Source organism: Paralichthys olivaceus, chromosome 16, assembly GCF_024713975.1.
Source record: "Paralichthys olivaceus isolate ysfri-2021 chromosome 16, ASM2471397v2, whole genome shotgun sequence".
NCBI classification, from domain to species: domain Eukaryota; kingdom Metazoa; phylum Chordata; class Actinopteri; order Pleuronectiformes; family Paralichthyidae; genus Paralichthys; species Paralichthys olivaceus.
The window spans coordinates 2,375,008-2,398,880 of record NC_091108.1 but is presented as its reverse complement, the minus strand read 5'-3'; the positions used below and the strand labels follow the sequence as shown (position 1 = coordinate 2,398,880).

General features: G+C 44.9%; 2 protein-coding genes across 3 annotated transcripts; one reads left to right on the top strand and one right to left on the bottom strand.

Moving 5' to 3' along the window:
• The first annotated feature begins 1,719 nt into the window (after window positions 1–1,719).
• On the top strand, window positions 1,720–7,718 carry myadmb (myeloid associated differentiation marker b). 2 transcript variants are annotated; one of them, XM_020108182.2, is made up of 2 exons: window positions 1,720–1,898; window positions 5,218–7,718. In XM_020108182.2, exon 2 carries the CDS (start codon window positions 5,327–5,329, stop codon window positions 6,206–6,208), a length of 882 nt encoding a protein of 293 aa, XP_019963741.1. In that variant the 5' UTR covers window positions 1,720–1,898; window positions 5,218–5,326; the 3' UTR covers window positions 6,209–7,718. The 2 variants fall into 2 exon arrangements, with proteins under 2 accessions (XP_019963741.1, XP_069367681.1); XM_069511580.1 differs by lacking the exon at window positions 1,720–1,898 and adding an exon at window positions 4,468–5,072.
• A 4,948-nt stretch (window positions 7,719–12,666) lies between these two features.
• nfatc4 (nuclear factor of activated T cells 4) lies at window positions 12,667–22,342 on the bottom strand. The gene is made up of 13 exons (XM_020106812.2): window positions 21,803–22,342; window positions 17,424–17,590; window positions 16,518–17,033; window positions 16,247–16,428; window positions 15,993–16,155; window positions 15,710–15,810; window positions 15,481–15,582; window positions 14,950–15,137; window positions 14,670–14,810; window positions 14,477–14,532; window positions 14,248–14,374; window positions 13,308–14,027; window positions 12,667–12,955 (listed from the first exon to the last, which is right to left on the bottom strand). The coding sequence occupies exons 1-13, from the start codon at window positions 21,996–21,998 to the stop codon at window positions 12,885–12,887; spliced, it is 2,730 nt and encodes a 909-aa protein (XP_019962371.1). The 5' UTR covers window positions 21,999–22,342; the 3' UTR covers window positions 12,667–12,884.
• Between the last annotated feature and the right edge of the window lie 1,531 nt (window positions 22,343–23,873).

Here is a 23,873-nt window from a genome sequence, read left to right as displayed (position 1 = left end):
ATGTGTGTTTAAAATAAGGCGGGTTCAACGGTATGATTGACAGAGAATGCGGCCAATGGAAGCGACGCTGAAACGCTTTCGTCAGATTTTCTAATTCTTTCGGTCAAAGAACCAAAATGGCGCCGTTGCTCTTTCTCCATATGGGACATGAACAGTGTTTCCTGAACAACAAACAGTCTGCGAGGAAAACTAATGAACGAAACTTATAATTAATACGATGAAGTGTGAATTTAATGCAATTTAAACAAAACAACAACACGAGCACAATGAGTGAACTGTGAAAACACAGGCCTTGGATAACACAGCAAAGTGACATGACAAAAAAAATAAATAATAATAATAATAATAATACTAATAATAAAATTAATCCTTATGGAAATGTGGTCCATACCGTTTGACAGGTGATGACATGATCATAAAGCGTTTTTGTTGTTTTTGTGAGTATATTGAGTTCAATATAAAATAAATCAATATAAAATAAATCATGAAGCAACTCTGGAAAAAATACATGTTAAAATAACTCTGGAGAATTGTTCATTTATTGCATCAAGTTATTTTGAATACATTTTACTTTATTGTGAACACAAATCTATTTAATTAAAATGGCAAAACATTCACTTTACATCTGGCGCCATCAAGTGGTGGTGATAAAAGTCCAATGACTGTAGTTTATCCAGCTGCTGATATCTTATTTCTGATATATTGGTCAAACTTTAATAATCGACTTCAGCTGTTGCTGTCTTTCATCAACACACACTTAATGTGTATCGACAAAAAAAAAATGCAATCATAAAAATACTCAAATATAATTACATAGAACAAATATATGCAAGGGCATGTACATGTATTATTAGTCGTGTATGTTTAGTCTGGTATCTTTCATATTCTTTTTACATCCTATTTCTTTTTTTAAAAATCAATCTGGTTTATAAACAGTTTTTGTAAAGAATAAAAACCTTTGCTTTGAATTAGTGTCCCAAATACAATTGAAGAGTGTTATAGAATAAAATAAAATACAATAAACACACTCTAATAGTATATCCCCCCTATAGATTATAATGGAGAAATGAACCATGAGATAGTTTGAACATTTTAAAATGTGCACGTTTCCCTCTGAGACAAGTTTTTTTATTTTTCATTTTTGTGATCTCTCGGTAAATACAAGTGGTTGTCAAGGTAACTGCTGCTGTTGCTAAGTGACTCACACAAATAATGTCGGCGCGAGGGGACAAATATTTATCTTATATCCGGTCTGTATCGATAGTAACGGGGAGAGATTTAAATAATAGAAAATAATAACGACAGTTTCTAAAAGTAGAAACTGTAATACGTGATGGGCGGATGGATGATTTTTTTTTTTATGGGCAGATGATGCTCTCTCTCTCTCTCTCTCTCTCTCTCTCTCTGTGTCTCGCGACATGTTTGCTGAATCACGTTTGTCTCAGGAATGTGCAAAACTATTAAACTATTATGACTATTATTAAAAGTATTGGCTCGTGTTCTAAATCCATTTGAACTTTTCCACAAAGATAAATCACCAATTACATCATTCCAGATTAATTCAGGGAGGTTAACACTACCTCATAAAAACAAGTGAAACATATCTCCACATTTATCATATTTCCCTCATTCCAAATTGTTGAAAGTGAATAAAAGAGTCATGAGATAAAATTATGAAGGAGGAGTTAACATCTGCAGCTCCTCTGTGTGAGGAGGAGGAGGAGGAGGAGAAGTCACAGGAGAATGTAACGGTGCAGACATTTGACGCCTAATTTGGTTTGCTGGGCGGGGATCTGCTCCTCCTGAGCTGCTTGTAAATCCAGTCAAGGAGCCGAGGAGGCGCAATCTGCGACTTTCCACCGCCTGGACGTCCCGGAGAGCAACAGCAGCAACTCCAGGTAACACACGGTCACTGTAGAGACTCACAACATGAGGCCATTTGAAAGGGAAATGAAGGGAAAGTGTTTTATTTTGTCTTGTCGACGAAGTTGGCCAGAACATTCTTCAGCTACAACTTGTTGCATCTTGCTTGAATCTGCACAGCTCGTGTGAAAGGTGTGATCCTCTCAGAGTCAGCAGCTGGGGAGGGTTGGTTTTTTTCACATGCTGAATAAAGGTGTGCTTTTATTTTTTTGAGCTCCTTGGAAAGAAAAATAATTCTTTTAGTGAGTTTCAACTTTATTTATTTTTTTACATTTTATTCACCGACTGCATGAAGTGGATTCTCTCCTCTGTGTCTTTGATGAGAAGTCCTGTTTGTTTGTGTGCCTGTGTGTTTGTGTGTGTGTGTTTGTGTTTTGATGGCTGCAGTGTGGTGTGTGTGGTGGGAGCAGGGTGCGGCAGGCGGCACACCCACCCTGACTGTCAATGAATGAACCCACTACTTCACATAGGGACTCTCACTATCACTCATTTGCCCGATTCAATCATTAACATACAATTCCTCATTGTTCTGGAGGAGCCGTTCCAAGTTTTTATCACAGATTCAGTGTCTCCTGTTTGTGCAGCTGTAGTTTGACGTCCTTCTCTTGGATGCAACAGATGATATTCTGTGGGAAAAGGAGGAATATTCGGTATTTCTCAGTCTGAAAGAGTCACAAATGGATGCTATGGTTGTATTTTGCCACAGCCTGCAAAAACACATAGTGATGGTACCTTAATAAACTGAGTCACTCATGCTACACACACAGAGGGTTTTGCCAACAGAGCTCGTCTTGTGCTTTCGACCCATGGATCCCCTGGTAAGTGGATTATGGGTGAAATTGAGTTAGATGTTGTTGTCATCATGACAACCAAACAAGCTGCGTTCAGGACCTCTCAGCCTGAGACAAGCACTTGTTTCCTGCACATCTCGGGCCTCATGAAGTGTGTGTGTGTGTGTGTGTGTGTGTGTGTGTGTGTGTGTGTGTGTGTGTGTGTGTGTGTGTGTGAGAGAGAGAACACACTCCCCTGCTGTTTGAGTAACTGTGGACTGGAGCACGCTGGTGTCACATCCTCTTTGCTGTCCTGCTGAAGGCCTCATGTGTGAACCTATTTTCAGCACCTCTTCCATTTGGAGAAGTACCTCCTGTTAGTGTGATCCCGTCCTGTTTTCCATGCTGCGCTGTTAAAAGACACTTTCCCCCCCTCCACACCGAGCTCTTGTTTCTTTTCCGTCTCCCTTTTTTTATTTCCTCTGCCATTTTCCTCGCCCATTTCTTTCCTGACTTGATTCCATGAGCAGCGAAGTAATGGCGGGATTGATTTTTCCATTACGACCCTCCGTTTACGTTTATTTTGAGTGGTTTACATGAGGCGTAATTGGTACCCTGACTTTAGAGCTGGAGAGGGAGTATCGAGCATGGGAGGGAGGAGGAGCAGGAGGAGGACAACTGATGGAAAAGAGAGGGAGTAGTCACCGAAAGAGACGGCGAGGAGGGAAGGAAGAGAAGGAAAACAGAGGAGAGGACTTGGCAAATGTGACAAAGTTACCAGTTGTTCAGCAGCAGCCAGACTGCAGCACATCTGGAACACATCAGCACGTTGGAAAATGTTACAAGGGATAAGGGGGGTGCAGAGAGAGGAGTGGTGAGAGAATGAGGCCCAGTGGTGACTCACACTCCTGCAATTCCACTCCATCACTGTGTTTAAACTTTGTGTCCTTCTGCGGCCAAGGCACAGGGCTTCCCCCGTGTTCCTCCCTCTTTTTACTCCTTTCCTGTGCTCGCCCTCCCTCCTCCCTCCGAGTGAGTCATCCTGCAGGATTCTAAGGGTTTTTCTTTTTCCATTCTTTTTCTGCCTCTTTCTATACCTTCTTCCTTGTGTTCGTACCCCTCCACTCCTCCCCAGCCTCCTCGGCGGTGTTTAATGGGACTAATGTAAACAGGCCTTTTCTCCTTGTTTATAACTGTCTCCCAGAGTAAACTGCGAACACACGGTGCGCGAGGAGCCAAGTGGGCGATTGGTGTCGGGGATGAGAGTCAGAGTGTTTCTTCACTGTAAAATAGTCCATCTTCTCCGGGTGTTAACTTTTCTTTTGTGGTTGAAAATCTTTTCTTGTTTTTCTGTCTGAAAGAACTGAGCGGATCAGCACAGAACTTAAGGTTCAGGTATAAATCAGGGAGGAACTCATGAACTTCTGGTGTAGACCCGGCAGGTAAAAATCCAGATCTGCTGATTTTAAATGTGGTTCATTAAGGGACTGTTAGGCCTTGAATGAGATTACAAGACACCCTTAATTTACAAAAGCATATATCTTCTCCTTAGAAAACATATACAAAACGTGTGTGTGTGAGTGTGTGAGGGGTTTTTTTTTTATATATATGGCAGTGCAGCTGCAGAACAGGTTGTGGTTTGAGTAATTACTCTTAACTGGAAATACGCTTCGCTGCTATGCAACATGTAGAGCAGGATGCGACATCTTCACAACTGACTTGCTCACCTCCGGGGTTCGTTCGAAACATGATGTCACCTAAGACTTTTCAGAGAAGATGTCAGGAATTAAAACTTGAGTCTGACTCATGCAGTTTTTTTTTCTTCCGGATTTTAAGTGTGAAGAAAATGAAGGAAGCATGAACGTCATTATCGACACTAAAACTGGTCTGATTGCTCAAATTGTTTTTCTCTGTATCTGCAACTTTAGTCAGAAGCATTTGCCCAGTTCAATGGACTCACAGGTCGGTTTCCATTAACACACTGGAAGATGTCTCATTAGGATTTCAGTTTCGCAGTGTAGATGAGGTCTCCAGGAGCAGAACGAATGAGGAGGGTTCATTTTTAGAGCACGATGACGGACACATTGGGGGGTCGGTGGAGGCCGCGGCACCACACCCATCGCCGAGGTCATGAGCGTGGAGGAGTGAAGCCGTCTGCACTGCGCAGGAATGCTGTTGAGAGAAGCAGTCTGGACTCGGGAGGCAGACGTGCCTGAGAGAAAGAGCCGGAGTGTTTCAACCCGATGATTTGACCGAATGTAAATGTGCTGTGAAGAGTGTGATCACAGTGGAGTCATTATTTGTGGTTTGAAATTGTGTTTTCGTGGTTTCAGCTGTTTCAGCCATTCACAGCAGTACAATAAAGGCATTGTTTGAACGGTATGTAGGAGTACACTGCATATTTGAGGAGGATCACAAACTGTTGCCCTCATGTGGTTGTTTGTCGTAGATAAAGTTCAGGAAAAATTGCGTCCACCCTAAAATACTGCCTGCTGATTCTTCTTATTCCTGTTTCTTCTTGCAGTTCTGTCTGAGCGGCTGATCCTGCAAATCTGAGGAAGTGACTCCTGAAAGGAAATAAAGAGGAACAGGAACATCTTTAGCTTCTCACGTCACCAACTGCACCTCCCATCATGGCGATAGCCCTCCACTCCAGCCCCCTCCTATGGACACGGTTGGCAGCGTTGATCTTCGCCTGTGTGGCCTTCTCTGTGGCCGTGCATGGCGGCAGAGTCATGCACGGCACCGGAGACTGGTGCATCTTCTGCTGGGCCTTCAGCTTCGCTGGGACTCTGCTCGTCATCCTGGTGGAGCTGTTCGGCCTCCAGACCAGAGCCCCCGTCTCCTGGAAGAACTTCCCCATCACGTTCGCCTGCTACGCCGCCCTGCTCTGCCTGTCCGCCTCCATCATCTTCCCCCTCTACTTCCTCAAGGGATCCATGGGCCCCAGTGAGGTCCGTAACTACCGCATCGTGTCCACCGTCTTCTCCTGCCTGGCCACCGTTGCCTACATTAGCGAAGTGAGCATAAGCAAGGCGCGTCCAGGCGAGGTGGCCGGCTACATGGCCACAGCCCCCGGCCTGCTGAAAGTCTGCGAGACCTTCGTGGCCTGCATCATCTTCGTCTTTGTCAGCGACCCCGTGGTGTACGACCGCCATGACGCCCTCAAGTTCTGCATGTCCGTCTACTGCATCTGCTTTATCCTGTCGGCGGCCATCATCCTGCTCTGCATAGGCGAGTGCACCGGGTGCCTGCCCTTCCCGTTTGCCCGCTTCCTGTCCGCCTACGCCCTGCTGGCTGTGGCTCTCTATCTGGTGGCGACCATCCTCTGGCCCATCTATAACTTTGACTCCAAGCACGGCGGAACGAAACAGAGGCCATACTCTTGCTCCAACACTATGGGGCTGTGTGTGTGGGATAAGCTCATGGCGGTGGCTGTGCTCAGTGGCGTCAACTTCATCCTCTACCTGGTCGACCTGATCTACTCCACCCGCCTGGTGTTTGTCAGTGCTTGAGGGAGGAGAAGGGATGTTCGGCCAGCAGGACGCTCCAGATAAAATTGAATTTGGCATTTTTAAATAAAAAGGCTGTCAAACAGTTTTTTCAAATACGCTTTTGTGAGCAAATGCGAGTGTTTGTTTAATGGTTTTCGCACCAGTTAGTGGAGTCGTGACGGGAACAAACAGTAGAGTTGTGCCACAGCTGGTTGAGTTCGACTCTGTTTGACATTTGCTCTGAAAATAAAAGGAAGTGAGTTTTGTTAAGAAGTGGCCCAAAAGTGCCGGTGTAATCTATAACTGAGGGTGAATCAGATGACAGTGAAAAGGTCTTAAGTTCACGACCCGCGTCATCAAAACCCCACTCAACCTCACTTCTCAAATCTGCCAAATTTGATTTTGTGTGAAGTACACTGCCAGCCATAGAGAGAGAGAGAGGGTGAAGAGAGGAAGAGGTGGAAGTCATGGCTATGTTTACATGTACAAAACAATAATCTCTCTTTTTCATGTGTGGGAACATGTAAATGTCAAACTTTCAAAGATTCCACTGACCTAAATGGACTGAATGTGATTTGTGGAACATGCTGACATCACCAAAGATATTAAAACACCTTCTCATCCATTAGAATAACTGATTGGTGCCCGTTGTAAAACTCTGTGGTTGATTGTGATGTAAAACTCACAGAATCTCCGGAACAAGCTAACACCCAAAATACTATGTGCATGTAAACATAGTCTGTGACGAGAAAGAATGGAAAAACAAAGTAAATGGTGGTTTATTATTGTGTTATTATAATTATTTTTTGCATATTGTTCATGTCAATGCGCTGGCTTGAGAATGTTTTAAATTGGATGTCAGTTATAAAATAACTGATGAGCTTTTTACTCTGTTTTAAATTGCTAATTGATGTAGAAAATCAAAATGAGTAGCTGTGCCGAACAATTGGAAATCCACGTTGAAGAAATTTTAATTTGTGTTGTTTTCTTATTTTTTAATGACAAGTATTTCTCCCCTTTACTTTTTACACAGCTCCAATGTTTTATGACTTGAAGTAGTGGAAGAAAAAAAAAAACGTTTACATGATGCTAAGATGAATGCTAGGCTAGCTTTTTACTCCTGTTATGAGATATGTGTATCTGTATATGCAAGCAACAATCTCCAGAATATTTAGTGTGGGAACAACGTGTGCAAAGTTGTGGATTTCAAAAAAACATATATGCTTAATTAAAAGTGCACTTATATCCATATGTTTAATGTGTTTCCGAGTCCTGGTGCCTCCACATATCAAAGCTTCTATAACACCGCACTCACCATCGCACCATTAAATTCAAATTGTTGATCGGGTCTTTGAGTTTAGTACTGCTGTATAAATCAAATACTGAGGGGAGGAAAACATACGTCGTCTCTCTCTCTCGATGTTGTTATCTAATAACTTTTTGGTGTATTTCACTGTTCTTGTTTCAAGTGTGCTTACCACATCAGTGTTGTAGAAAATGAAAACCACAATAAAGCCACATGGTAAACAGATGTTTGTGTGTGTGTGTGGTTGTGTGTGGTTGTGTTATCATTATACACTTTGGTTGGATTAAAGGTGTCACAAGAGCCACTTTAATTGGATTTTTTATTTTTTAACCACAGTCAGGGCGCGGCTCCGAGCACGTTATTAAATTGTTGGTCGGTTTGTTTACCACTGTGGCACGAACTGAAAATACCTCAAACACGACTTATACGTCAAACAAACTCCCGCTGCGTTTCTCCGTTCGTGAATTTTCTGGACTTTTTCTGGAGCTCATGTCTGAAAAAGGTTTATTTATTATTATTTATTTATTTATTTATCACAAAGATGACCTGATTACTCCACAAGCGACGAGGGAGTCTGCAGTCTCCAACACACGAGTCTGCTCAGGGACATGATTTACAGAAGGAAACCAGGGAAAACGTCCCCTGCACTTTGTTTCAGAATGCAACCTTGACCCAGCCGCTACGATTTAAAGTGCAAAAAACTAATTCTACATTCAAAAAAAGGTGACAGGAGAAACTGGGATCGTGCAAGTCTGCTCCAGATCCGAGTCTTCCATCTGCAGCTTCACTACTCTGAGTTACACCCAGTGACTGTTTATAAAGAGGTTACGTCTCTCTATCGCTGTCCGCACACTGACCCCTCTTCAAACTACACCTCCCCTCTCTCGTTCTCATTTAATTCAAACGGCCGCTCAGCAAAAAACATCCAAACAAAAAAGCCCCAAATGTCCTTTGATTGGTGCCAAACAAACACCCCCAGTGCATCATGGGTATTTCCCCACCCCACACAGCTGCTGTCTTATCTTTCTTCACTGAGATGGCCTTGATGATGGCCGCAAATAACATTACATTTTATTTCATTATAAACAGTCATGGGATTTTCCCTTGTTTATACTGAGAGACGGCCGATTGGAAAACTACTGTACGTAGACTGTGTTGGCTTTTTAAAATGAAATAATATGAACTCTCTTTTGCATAAGTTGCAAAAAAATGTTTGCCACTTTAACACTTTGCTAAGTTTCGCTTATTTTTGACACGACCAAGTTCCGGTTGTACCTCAGGTAAAGTACAACCCCCCGCCCCCCCACACACACACACACTCACACCTTTCAAATCAAAACTCTGATCCCGTGCCCGCTTATTAGTTTTTCACTCTCAACTGATTGAATTTTAAATATTTATCCTGAAGTAAATAATTGCTGGTTGAGTAAAAACCTTGTTAGTGTTGCAGATGCCTCTGAGGATTAACACCAGTCAAAACAAAAGTCTTACATCTCCAGGCAAACAAAACCAAAACAGAACCAACGGAAACACGGACGTCCAGCACGGACACACACGAATGACCAGGACACTTAAGAACCTGACAACATATACAACCTGTACATATACTACTTTACTATACTATGCTGTGCTGTTCTGATATACTCTTTACTAAGTACCACACTTGTTTCCATCATGGATTAACCTGCTCATTATTTTCTCCTCCGTCCCTTTAACATGTTTGACCTCCTCTGTCCTGAGGTTAGTCCTCAGTATACATCCTAAGTCCTCAGTATACATCCTTAGTCCTCAGTATACATCCTCAGTCCTCAGTATACATCCTCAGTCCTCAGTATACATCCTCAGTCCTCAGTATACATCCTCAGTCCTCAGTATACATCCTCAGTCCTCAGTATAAATCCTCAGTCCTCAGTATACATCACAAGCTTTGCTACTGATTCTGTTATGCACAGCAGGGAGTGGACTTCATCCTCTCCTTCAGTAACTAATCTTGGCCTTAACACTTCGACCCCTAGAAGGAACAAAGAGTTTAAGTTTATCAGCCCAACAATAGCTTGAAACGATCTCACATGAAAGCAGCGAGAGAAAGATCTCCGTCTCACACACAGCATCTTGTTTCCATTCGCAAAGCGGATGTGTCGTTCTCAACGCAGCCAAGAGTCCATGTGGAACAACACGCGCCTGAATGACAATACAAAACATACAACTATAGTAACAATAGACGTGCAAAGATGTGCCGAGTGCTCGGAGAGACCACGAATTCATTCAGCGCTGTGGCTCGTGAATGCTCGCCCTCCCACCAGAAACGGCTCGTAGCTTTCAGAGTCTGATTTCTACCCTCGTCTCTTTCCAAGACAAACGGCAAACAGCTGTGCAAGATGTTTGTGAGCAACATGTGAAGGGACGGAACAGGTATTCCCGACTCCAGAGACCCGAGAAAACAAGAGGAAACTGAGCAGAAACTGACAAGACGTGACTCCAGAATTCCTTCAAATGGGAACTTGTCCATATCAACAACTGTTGATTCACAAGTTGTGACACGTTTGCTGACGTTTTCATAAACGATTGAGGAAGTTCATCTTTGGTTGCACGTTCTGGTAACGTGTTGAAATTTGAGACAAATAAAGATTTTGAGGGACTGCGAGCCCACTGTGGCAGACCCAACTGTACCGTTTATTATAGCGTCCGTGTTACTGTTGCCTAGCAGCATCTCGGAGGCTCCTTCAAACACACTCAACAAATGCATCCTTCCATCCCAGAGCAACAAAAGATCCATGGGTGGATTCTTCCCGTCTCAACTCAGATAAGAGTGGCGGTGAGCCAAGACATGTTGTGGTTTCACCGGGGTCATGCTGGGGTCATGCTCTCCCGGCGTGGCGCAATGACGTCCAGAAATCTCTACCGCTTGTTTGGCAACGTGATGACGAGGCATCACGTCTCTCATGTGACCACTGATAAAACGACATCTTGTTTTTGTCTTCACACTTTCTAGAGATTTAAACAAACAACATGTCCGAGCTTTGGAGATGCTGGACATCTAGGAGCCCGGCCGGTTGTCCTTGTTACTGAGGTGCCGTCATTTGCAGAAGCGCAGCAGCATTATCTGTGGAACAGCTTGTTCAGTGTCACATTCACAGCAGGGAACAGCCTGACTGCAGCGTCCTGCCTCCTCATTCCTCACTGATCCTATAGTTAGCAAGTCTGTAGGGACTCTGGTTTTCCAGTGACTGAGCTTCGATGCAATGTTTAACTTTGTCCAATGCAGGCAGCTGTTGCATGAACCTGTATGTGTCTGTCAGACTGACTCTTGAAGACACACTCGCTCTGATGTTTGAGTGTATACCTCCCCCTGGTGAAAGTCTGAGGGATTTCATGTTGGTGGATGGAGGGGAACCATATGTTCCTAAGAAACAGCTGGACGTCTTCTGCAGGATAAAAGTTAGAGTCTATGTATGAAAAAGTATTTGAAACAGTATTTGCTGTAGCAGTAAATATATTCATTGAATTTTTAACAAGTCTTTTCCCAGTTTTAAGGTTTTAAGTCAGCGTGACCTTGCTTCTCTATTCGTGGGCTGGAAAACTGATTGGGTTTCTCAGAATTAGTCCAAGAGAGTAAACTAAAGATTCGATCAGAGTATTGATGAAGTGCTATATCAGAGAAAAACATGATTCTACACATAAAGTGTATAAAACACGGTGTGAGCCCTAGATTCTAACATAATGAAGCGGTTACATCCTTTTTTCCTGTTGGTGTATTTCAGTCTGTTTTTTAAAGAGCTTTCCATTCCTTTACTTTTTCCACAGATGGCTGTGGGTCAGGCAGGAGCGTATCAAGAGACTCTGGGGGCCCCCTGGGCAAAATGGAACTGCAAAAGGGGGCCCATACATTGATCCAACCAAACTGTGGATTAACAAAAACCGGTTTTCAAACATGAGAGATTCTCTTCTGTTCAGGCTGAAGCAGGATGTAATGTATTAATTCATTGTCTGCCCTCATCGCCAAAAACTCTTTCGGTTTTGTCTCCGTCATTGTCTTAGAGACGTGTCCTCGCATCGGTTCCTGTGGACACTGCAGACTGATGAATGAATGAATGTGTGTGTGTGAATGTGACCTGCAGTGTAAAGCCTCTTGAGTGGTCTGTGAAAGTTTTTTTTTTTATAGATCCAGACGGTTTTCCACATTCACCTCTCGGGCACTTCTCCTGTGTTCCATGAACTTTCCTGATCTGCAGCCAGAGAGAAAAAGTAGAAGCTGGAACTGGAAAAGTCAAAGTCATGGAGGAGTTATGGCTTCAGATTCCAGCGCTGAGCTCTTCTTCAAAGACGCTCAGAGCTCTACACCAACCACACCAGTCCCTCACCTTTCAGGCCTGTCTCCAGCTCCCAACATTCCCATTTATGGTCTGCGTTGAACCATATAGACCCATAAAACTGTCAAGAAAACCTACAATGCTACTTTAGCCTCTTTTTGTTAGGTCGGTGCATTTTCATTGCCCTCTCTGTTTTTGGAATAACAAGACTTGTCTTTGTTTCTTGGGAGCTGCACTTGTTTTTGGTGAGGAGAGTTCAGACAGAAGAGAATCAGACCTGTGAAGTTTTACAGCCCGAAAGACGGAGTATCTCAAACAGCGGACAGTAATGGCGTCCCGGTCCTGAGTCCCCGCAGGTGGCACTGTTCTTCAAGACAGAGCCGCTCTGCTTCAAGAGGATCTAACAAACCATCACTCTTACAAACCTGTCAAACAGCTTAAACAGTCTCAGTCAAATTTACAGAAATATCCACTTTAACTTTAAAGGAGCCGCCTGCGCAACATCACTGAGAACTTCCATTTTTAGATTGTTTTGGGCATTTAACCATCTCAGAAATTCAGAAATCTTTAAAAATTTCCAGCGAGACAGGATCCCAAATCCAAAATTGTGTACTTAATGCAGGTTATATCAAATTTCTGCTTGTGCAATCATAAAATAAAGACACTGCTTGGCTTTTAATAAGGAACATATAATTGTGTAATTATTCACCGCTGCATCTCATATTCAACCATTTAGTTTTCCATAGGATTCAAACCTTTTTTCCCCCTCCGGCCTTTTATCCTCCTCTCCTCTTCATTTATCTTGTATAAGTGTAATTTATACATTTTTCCACAAGAAAAACACACAACCCGAGCAGTTTCTTGTATAATTTATATTGAAAACATGCTAAAAACATTAGTTTCCCTTTATAAAACCGTAACAGTTGCTGCACTTGTGGTCATAATTACAACAGTGTCCTGGTAATCAAAGTCCCCTGTCGTCAGTATCACGTGTTACTGGAGCGACGCATCTTCATATCAGGAGCACGGGGGTTTGAACTGAGGCTGAATATCAAAGTGAGGGCGATCAGCTGCTCCGAGCTCAGTTCGGCTGGTTGTCCATCTGTGAGGTCGACTGGTACGACTGGATGTCCTCTCCGATGAACTCTGATACTGTGGAGGGAGAAGAGAGGAAATCAGTCCATCCGTCCATGTAATTGATATTTTACAGTTTAACCATAAACTTTATATGAAATAACAAGAATTCAAAAGAAAACATAAATGAACAAAGAGTAAAGATTAAATGCACTTTTTTTTTTGCATTCTTTAAAATAAACTTTTCAAATCTGCAAAACTAAACTTAAATATCGATTTGTCAGTGCGAGATTCATATCAGTGGATTTTTAACAGTCTTACACAACTGTCTAGTTCAATAGTGCTTATATTTAAAGAAAAAGTCAGACGGGCTCTGAGATCCAATAACTCAATGAATATTCATACATAAAGAACCAGAAAGGTAACTCACCCTCTTCAAAGGTAATGTGGTGCATTGACACTGAGCTGCTAAACTCCAGGGGACACTCCTGGATCTTGGCATCCCTGTCTCCCCCATGTCCCATCCCCACCACCCTTCTCTGGGAGTCCCAGCCGTCATAATGGGAGTAGGGTGCGGGGAACATGTCCTGATAGGGACTGGGGTTGGAGGGAGGGGAGGGACACACCTCCTGAGGATAAGCAGAGTACTGGGGGTAAGGGGAGGTGGGCATGGGAGGCAGAGGGGAGGTAGAGATAGGACTGCTGGCTGGGAACGGGCTGAGAGAGGAGGAGTGGGAGGGAGAGGGTGAGGAGGACAGGTAGGGTGAGTCCAGCCACGGAGAGGGAGAAGGGGAGGGAGGCTGCGGCCCGCGGGGGTACAGAGGAGGAAGGAGCTCGGTGAAGCCCAGCTCCAGGTTCTCGAAGCTGGGGTGGCGCTCGGAGAGGGCGGCTCTGGAGCCGGCGGGCTCGTCCACCGCAGCGTCGGGCGTAGAGCAGTACTCCTCGTGGTAGCTCATGGTGGGGCAGGGAGGAGAGTAGGTGGAGGGGTAGGGGGGCAAGTTGAAGCCCAGGCCTCGATCGTCAGAGACGGGGTCGCCCCTCACATGGAAGCCCCTGTCCATCCTGAGCTGACCCTCGGGACACACTGTCCCCCTGTCGAGAGGCAGGACAGACGGCCGGGACAGCAGAGGGTCCTCCTCTTTAAACAAGACTTCAGGGACGAACAAGAAGAAACAAATCACTGCACGTCCATAATAATACTGATTAGTAATAATACACATATGTTCGTGTTCATTTGTGTGTTTGTACATAAATGTCCATCGATACTGTGTTTTCCAGGTAAATCTAAACTTAGACCACGAAACTAATCTAAAATCAAAAATGCAGAAACATCAGCAGAGGAGAATGAGCTGAGACGGACGGACACTCACTGGGGAGATATTTGAAGCAGTGAGTGCTGCTTCTTTTCCTCTTCCCGTTGGAGACGTACAGACTGAGGGACACGGGCCGACTGACGGACAGGTCGCTGTAGGCCGGAACTCTCACGCACAGCAAACACTACGAGGACAAAGAGGCGCGGACACGTGACGGATTATTTACATTCATCAGATTTAAACTGCAGCTCGATCGGTGACGAAAAGTTGTGACATTGAAAATCACCTCGTTGCTGTTGTCACGGTCGACATGAGCCTCCTCCTCCCACTGCAGTTTACCATCTAATGGATGAGAAGGAGGGATTAAGGTCAAGAGGCATGTAGACACACACACACACACGAGTGAAATCTTGAAAAAGTAAAAGGCTAAGATATTTCTCCAACTAGACAACAGACATGTCTCCTCTGTGGACCATTACCTGTCCCTCTCTCCATGAAAAGGACCCTGGAGATCGGCAGGAAGTTTGTGCCACTCAGCAGAAGTTCCTCTCCGCCCTCCACGGAGCAGGAAGTGAGACTGACGGACTCGATGACGGGTAGCTCCTGGGCCGAACGCTGAGCTGAGGGAGGGAGAACCAGCAAATCAAATCAAAATCAAAATCCAGAATGTGCAGAGACAGAGACAGAGACAACGATGTGTTATCTGTCCGGGTTGTGTGAAGCTTTAATCCGAAAAACTCCATGTGACCAGGAACTCACAGCATTCGATGGGCAGCGAGGCAGCCTGCAGAGCCAGTACCCGTCCAGGCGGGGCTACAGGGGGCGCTAGATGGAGGTAGGTACGAAACACCAAACGAACACGCGTGTTCTTCCTGCCGACGTCCGTTTCCCCTTTTCTCAGCTCGATGTCTGAGTTCCTCAGCTTTAGGATCCCTGCACAGTCGATGCTACAACAACAAAAGATTTATTTATGCAAAATGTGTAAAAACACCTTTTCTACATTGTAAATTCTGTAAAGTAAAACTTTACATATCAAACACGTTATTTTTATGTAGAATCTTGTGAAATACTATTAATGGTAAGAGTAAAAATTCACATTATTTCCTTTTAAAAATCCTGTGAAGTTGCAGTATAAAGTACATAGTAGTATATAACGGAAAATGGTAGTGTCAGTATTTATCGTCTAAATATCCTTGAAATCTGAGCATAAAGCTGAATAACCTGTGAAAACCAGAACTGGTCTGGTGGTCGTGTGGAGGAAACACAGTGAACTGCGTCTCTTCTACTCACAGCGCGGTCATGTTGTTGTCAGGGTTGAGGGGGATGTCCAGCAGCTTGGTCCCGGCCTGAACGCTCTCGTGACTGGCAGTGCCCACCATCTTCCCTGTCACCCTGCACAGACAGACAGCTCAGTCACAAGTATGTTCTTAATGCACGAGTCCCCCGGCTCGGCTGACGATGACCACGTCCCATCCATGTACAGAATACTGTCGTGTTTTTATACGACACAGTGAGGTACCTGTGTATCTGATAGAAAGGATGCGGCCTGATGGATCTGTCGTCCGCTGTCCCCACGAAAACCTGAAGAGAGAGCGGTTTCCTCTCTGTGTATCCACACAGCTGTAGAGAGAGAGAGAGACGCGAGAGGTGACATCAAACTGTGACGACGACGACGAGGGTCAAAGGTCATGATCGACAGCCGAGATTAACTCATGATTGGTTGAGAGCAGGATACTGTGGCTCCGCCCCCCTGTCGTCACTGTTATCACATGTTTCAGAAGCTACGTTGATTTGTGCGTCACCTTGACGACAGGATGTCCCGTCGGCGTGGCCTTGACGGCTCCTCGGCTGCCCTCCGTCTCGTAGTGGGCTCTGTGGTGAGGACGCGGCTGCACCTCGATACGCAGCTCGTACTGGTCAAACTGGGACGGCAGCGGCCAGTCGAGTGGCGGCAACGCGTTGGTCCTAAAAAAAAAAAAAAATCCAGAGAATGACGGTTTGACTTGTGTGACCAATTTAAGGAGTAAATTGTGTGTGTGTGTGTGTGTGTCCAGACCTGAACAGGGGGCTTTGGGCGCTGGCTCGGGTCCGGGTCTGGCCCCAGGCCAGAGCTGGGGGCACAGAGAGGTAGTCCATGCCCAGAGGAGGGGGCTCTCTCCTGGGCTGCTGGGTCTCGGGCAGCGGGCAGTGCGAGCTGTGGCCTGGAGCCTGCTCCTGATCCACCTCCCTGGGAGACAACTGGAGGACGAGAGGTGACGTTCACCACTGAAATCAGAAGTTCACAGAATGATTCATATCTTATCACAGAACCGAACCAGCATCTTCACCTGTTCCAGCGACGTCTTCCTGGTTTTCTGTGGGATGCTGAGCTCGCAGCTGCTGGGCGGAGCTTGCGACTGGGGGTGGGAGTCCCCGCCCTCCAGGTTGCACCCCTGCAGTTCCTCTGAGTAGCTGCCCCTCCGCGAGGTACAGGGGGAGGCCAGGGGGGAGTTCCGGCGCTTTTTACCCCCGGGGGAAGTGGGCCTCGATGACGGCGAGAGCCCAAAATTGACGGAGGCCTCGTTGAGCTCCTCCTCCTCCACCAGCAGGGAGTCGCAGCTGGAGGCGGGGCTGAGCCAGCCGCGGGATGAGGGGCTGGAGGCGGGGCTGGGGCTGAGGGAGCCGGGGCATCTGTCACGGTAGCTGAAGGGGTCCAGCAGGGGGAGGTAGAGGCGCTCTCGGTCCCACCCACCTCCTCCGCCACCCATGTCCCAGTAGCTGGAAATGGTGGGTGCTGGGTCGTCTTCGGGCGAGATGGTGGTTATCTGGATGCTCGGACACTCGACCACACGAGACTCTGACACCTGAACAGAAGACGAGAGGGACGCTTTACCCTCTTGGCTATTTCTCTCAAATACTTTATAATCAAGTAATAATTTCCACCGAGGAGGTTTTGTTGGTTTGTACGAGTGACGTCTGAGTCTATCGTCAAAGAAACTAAGTATATTTAGCTTGGTTCTAAATCCAGAACTCTCCAGTTGTGAGTGATGCATCGATGCAGAGCAGCTGTGATGCTAGAGATAAAGTTTTAACGGGATGGAGGAAGCGGTGCAGCGACCGCAGCTCAGCTCACCTCATTGTTTGCAGTTAATGGGGCAAAATGTGCAAAATATGCAGAATGGTCCATAAACTCTTTTTTTTTTCCGCTCAGCGTAATAAACCAACAGGGTTTTTTTGTAAACAGGTCGTCTCACCTGCACAGAGCGAGCTGGCAGGCTCTCGTAGGTCCCGCTGAACTCTCTGACCGCGGCCCGGCGTGGAGGCGGCGAGTGCATCCCAGCCCGCTGACTGGCTGAGGGGGGCGAGCTGGGGATGCTGATGGAGTGCACAGCGTGAGTGGCAGCCGAGTGGTTGTCCGTAACTGAAAAATAAACAACGCAGACATGAAAACATGATTTAAAATAGTTAAAATCAATCGCTGCCTATGTTTATTTCCCTGATATTCACCTTTACTTCCACGTGGGAGCAATTTATTTTCTGGCTGCCCCACAAATCTTTTTTCTCCTCGAACACACTTTTTGTTTCTGGGGTCACGTGACCTCACGTTGATGTTTTTCCAGAACCGCACCATGACGGTTTAACTCTACTATTGTTTTATATCTGGCACCGAAAAGAGACTCATTAGATGCCCATCAAAATATTGTAAACACAATTTGCGGTAAGTAAAGACTCATTTCTCGATCATCAACGAATCCATTTTCCTTGATTCACTGCAGTGTAATTGTTTGCATGTGGCCGAGACATGCAACTGGAGCTTTTTCTGAGGAAGTGAGTTTGCATCTTTCAGTCAGGAATGACGATCTTTGTCACTTTTAACTTTAAGTATTTGAATAGTTGGACTTTTTGGGGCAAATCTGCGTATTTGCTTTTGTTGTGAGACGTCAGATGAGGTGATCGATATCGCTCTCATGTCTGTGAACATGAAGCCGGAGCCTAGAACCGAGGGGAAACCCTTAGCCGGGTTCTTTCCAAAGGTGAGTCGGCCTTATTTTGAATGATGTGAATATTAAAGGACCAGTGTGTAGAAGTTACACTGATCTATCGGCAGAAGTGAAATATAAGATTCATTCATCGATATCGTTTTCATCTTTAAATAACCTCTTAAAATCTAGTTGATATTTAAATGTGTGTATATACATCTAATGTGTGTGTCCATAAGAAAGTCATCATGGGGTGGTGACATGTATGTGGCATGTGACATACATGTCGTGACCCAACAAGTAAATAACAAAACAAGATAACTTCTTCAAATCTGCTCAGAAATAATAAAAGTGATGATAAGATGAAGGAGGAATGTTCCATAGACTCCCACTCGTATGGCAACAATTCACCGAATGCACCTTAAACACTTTTTAACTTTTAATTCTGAACAAATCATGAAGCAAACTCTGGCCTCCCTGATCCAAACCCGATGCCAAAAAGAATCACGAAACCAAACTCTGCCGCCGGTCTTGACTGTGATGAAGAAATCACACTAAGCTAAACAAACAACCAAACAACCACCAGGAACACGACCGCGGTCCTCACCACAACATTTCCTCAGCGTGGAGCGGTCGACCTCCGCACGGAGCCAAACGGTAGTTACTCTCTAATGAGCGAGGCTCCGGCCGATCATTGTTGAAATGGCAACGGGCCACACAGGCAACTTTTTGGGCAACACGGACACACAACGGCAGAAGCCAACAAACTAAGACTTGGGGTGAAAACTCTCTTCAAATGTTTCCTGGCAAAAAAGATATTTCCAAGTGATTAAAGCTGCAGCGCTGAGGCAACTCCTCCGCTGGTGGACGACTTTCACTTAAAAACAGAGATTTAGATGATTGTGCACTGACCAGCGGAGCAGTTCATGAGCCAAGACAAGTTACCTTAACACTAAGTGAACTCAATAAAAGCTGATCTGAAGTCGAACACATCGAGTACACGTTAAATATTTTATTACGTGTCCTGAGCTGAACCTCACAAAAACACAGAGGGAGGCAAAATGAATCTGAGGCACTGTGAGATAATCCCACTGTCTTTGGATACGATAACGAACCTGAGGAGTGCATCATACATACCAGTGGTGAAAAGAAATCACAGATGTGCAGTTTGTTTGGTGTTGGATCCTATTAAAGATACCTGCGCCAAGGAGGTTATGTTTTCACCCCCATCCATTTGTTTTATGGTATTTTTGTGTGTTTATGACCAAGATTACACATTAAGAACCAACTGTATGTCCACAAGATGCCGTGTAATTATTTATATGTATGTATTATATATATATATAGTATAGATCAGGGAAGGACCCATTTAATTTAGCTGCAGATCAGGATCACGAGATTGGACGTCTTTCAATATTTCCCTTGATTTTTCAGAGAATCTTTCACGGGTCTTGATTTAAAAAAACAATCCGACATGTTTATGAGACTGATATTTTTGAGAGTTTCCAGATCCAGATAAAAAAACCTGGATCTGGTGAATTTAAATGTGGTTTCATGCCGGGTCTGTTGGGCCTCGGTGGAGGTATGAACTCTACTGAGTGTTTTTCTAGTTTTCAAAATGTAGATGGTGATTGATGTGATGGAATTAAATTAACCTGGAGGTTAGGAAACCCCCCCGAGGGATCAAGTGATGAAGGGATAATTAAAAGGCTGTAAAATAAAATAAAAACCTGCTCCAATCCTTCATCTTTGCTCATTTTACCTCCTTATCTCCTCTTCTACCAGTTTCTGAAAGGATCATTTAAATATAATTTAAAAGCACGGAGCAGCAGAGGATTGAACGTTTTTCTGGATCGTGTCACTTTCCTAAAAGAAGCCTCGTCCACTCAAGAGAGAGGACTTGTGTTCAAGACGAACGTTTATATAATTCAGAGACAAGCGCTTCAGTCACAAATGGATGAATGACAGAGATTTAATTTTACGAATAAATGAATTTTGTTTGTGTCAGCGAACAGTTTCTTACCTTGTTGAGCGACTAACATATTCATCTATGTCCTGATTTGAGTCTCTCACATAAATTAATGCAAGAAATCTTCAGGGATAATGAAACGATCGTGATTAAAAAACATTTTCTTCCTATAATCTCTTCCTCGTTTTCATTTCTGACGCATTAAACACTCTTGGGCCACTACTGACCTTATAAAGCCGATTGTGTACGAACCACGACATGAAACACATTTTGTTTTTGTCTTGGTTGTTTTATAATTCAGTGTTTCTGCAATAAATTACATTCGTTAAGTTGCCAATTGTTTTTTTGTTTTTTTTGAGCCGCAACAATTTCTGACCTCATGTTGCGTTCATGAGCTGAACATTCAATTATTTCCACTCAGGAAGATTTACAGACTTTAAATTAGTGGAAATGTTAAATGTTACATGAATATATGGAGAACAGAGGCCGGGGTCGTAAATCTAAGAGTCAGGTGACATGATACAAAACAAAAACTAACTTCTGTGGAGGTTTATAATCTGAAAAAGTTAAAAAATTAGTTAGTAAGTGATCTTGTTTCTCCTGCTATTCTTTTGCATGCTTTGGGTGTGGTGATATAAATGTGTGCCAGTGTGGGTGGGAAACTAACGGGGGACTGGATGTGAGGACAGGAGGTGTGTGTGTGTGTGTGTGTGTGTGTGTGTGTGTGTGTGTGTGTGTGTGTGTGTGTGTGTGTGTGTGTGTGTGTCTCTGTGTGTGTGTGTGTATTGAAAAATATGGGAGATGGAGGTTGTGAGTATGCGGTGCACATTCAGTACACACAGTACACAGAGGTTGAGGTTCCTACCCAGATGGCAGCTGTTAACTCTACTCACACGCACAGCTGATTGGAAACACATTGAGTCTGGGGCCGCACACACACACACACACACACACACACGCACACACACGCACTAATAGGAATAGAGAATATGCACACGGTAAGATGCATACCAAACACACAAAACAAACACACAATAAAAATATACTTGTGCTCACATTCTTACAAAATCGAGAGGCACAGACACATGCAAGTTCCAACACACACACGCACACACACATGCATGAACACACACACACACAGACACACACACACTTCAGAGGACATTACATTACTGTGATTTCCTGGAGACTTGCTCTAACATTAACCCCAGCCTAAACCTGAACTTAAACCAAATCTTAACCTAAACCTAAAGATAAAACTTAACCTAACCATGCCCTAAACCTAAACCTCAACCTAGACATGAACTTAAACCCTAATGCTTCATCTAACCCTTCAGATAAACCTAATCTTAACCTAAACCTAATCTTAACCTAACCTAAACCTAACTTTGCCCTAAACCTGAACCTCAACCTAACCTATACTTAACATTAACTTAATTATCAAATCAAAACCAAAACCTAACATATACTTAATGTGAACTAATTAAACTAACCTCAACCTTAACTTAAACCTAACCTTAAACCCTTAACCTAAATCTAGACTTAACCTAACACACACACACACACACACACACACACCAGATAAAGGCCCTCATTACAACAAATACAACACACACACTCATACAGAAGTTTCCTCTCTCACACACACACACACACATGCATCTCTGGTAGAGTTGAGTCTAACCCAGGCTGCTGCTGCTGTTGTCGGGCTCCAGGCGCAGCAGGGAGCTCTCAGCCTCCTCCGCGGGACCGGAGCTCTCCGGCTCGGCTGCGCGCACCGGCGACGGCCCCTGGCTCTGCCGCGGCGGTGGATCCTCCTCGAACACCAACTTGAACTCGAACTCGCCCTCCTCCCAGCCAGAGCCCGGCGCGGCCCCCATCGCCTTCCGGCAGCAGAAGGACAGGACCCAGAGACACTGACACAATCTTATCTGCTTCTTTCAAACTGCGGCTTTAAGCGTCTGCGCGTAAAACAACGAGTATCCAAGACTTTGTCCTATGCGCGCGTCATTGCGCAAAGATCTGTCCTCTTGGAAGAAACTTATCCACGCTGCTTCCCCACGATGAGCACTTCTCCTTCACTCTTTGAAACTTTTTCCCCCCCAGACTTGATGCCTTGCAGTTTCCAAAAACCAAATCTTCGCTCACAGGGTCTCATCTCTCAACATGTTTCCCACAAGGAATCTGCTCCTTTCCTTCCCTTCTGCCTCCATCGTCATCCCATACAACTTCTCCCTCCTCTTCCAAGACAGAGAAGGAGGAAAAAAAAAAAAAAGTTTATCAAATATTTTTTGTCGTCCTTTACCCTTAATTGCCTTTGGGTGGGTTTCCCAGCTCCAGTTGGTCCGTTCCTCATTCCCCATAGGATCTTAAGCCTGTCAGTCATGTCCCCTCCACCCACCCTCTTCATCCCCATCTCCTCCTCTCCCTCTCTCGCTCCTCTGCCCCCTCCTCACTCACTCACTCTGGAGGTTTCACTTCCAGCAATTTAACATTTACTTAAAGCACCAGAACTCCTGCAAACTGTTTTTTTTTTTTTTTTTTTAATCCAAATTTCACCTTATTTTCATCATCTCATCATTTCCTGGTGTTTTCTCACCGGAATCCCGTTTGTTCCCACTTCATCCTCACTATCAGACACTTTCAAGCCCAAAACACTGTGATTATTATTCCAATCATGAGCAGGACTCATGGCAGGCGGCTCACCGTCCCCTAAACCCTTCCATTGTGGGCCGGCTGCATGGCCGCCGCCGGGGCTGTGATGTTCACTGTCAGTTAGTGCACATAAGAGGGTCTACTTCCTGTGGCGATGAACACATTACCCTCCTTTTTTTTGTCTGTCACTGTTCCCTCGCCTCCCCCTCTCTTCTTCTTCTTTTTCCCTTTTTTTTCCCTTTACCCCACTCCTCCTTCCTCTCGTCTCCTCCTCGTCCCTCCTTCTTCTTCACTCTCCCCTCCTTCCTTCTCTCCTCACCGCAGATCTGTTTCTCATTATCCTCTGCAGTCTGCTCTCTGTCTGAGTCAGGAGACGAAAAACTTAAATAAACACACTCTCTCTCCGGCTCTCTCCGCCTCAGTCCAGCTCCTTATTCCTCCTCCTACACCCCCTCCTCTTCTCACGTCTCTCCCCCTCTATCTTCCTTTCCTCCTCTGGTTCTCACAACCGTCGTACTGGAGAGTAACTGGGGGCCTGTTTCACTCTCCCTGTCGTCCTCCTGGGGTTGTGTGGGCAGGCCCTGGGTCCTGGACTGATCTCAAGATGTTACAGTCTGGTTGGGGAGAGGACAAAGTGCAACCAGCCGGGATGACGCAAGGGTTTAAACCCAAAACAAGACTTGACGAACCCGTCACCACCTCCGTCACTAAATCCCAAAATGACATGATTAGATTAGAACCTATTCAGGGAGTGAAGGATGTTTAAATTATGATATGCTGGTGGTTAAAAAAACAATTTTTTGTGGGGGCCACCCCTCCGCCTTTAGTGTGCTGTTAGTTATGATTATTATCCGACAACTTAACGTCCACGAACGTGAAGGTTTCAGTTTGCTTCAAACAAAGTCTCGGATCATTGAACTTCCCACATGTTGGATCTAAAGAGTTTTGTGACTTTGCGTGCAGGGTTTGAACTTCACACAACTTCTTCTGTCAGCTCTTGTGTTTGAACACAATAGGAAAACCTCAGATTCAGTAGATTCACCTGTGCGTTGGTTTTCTGCAGGTTCGCCGGGTTCCTCCGCAGTCCTACTGTAATATAA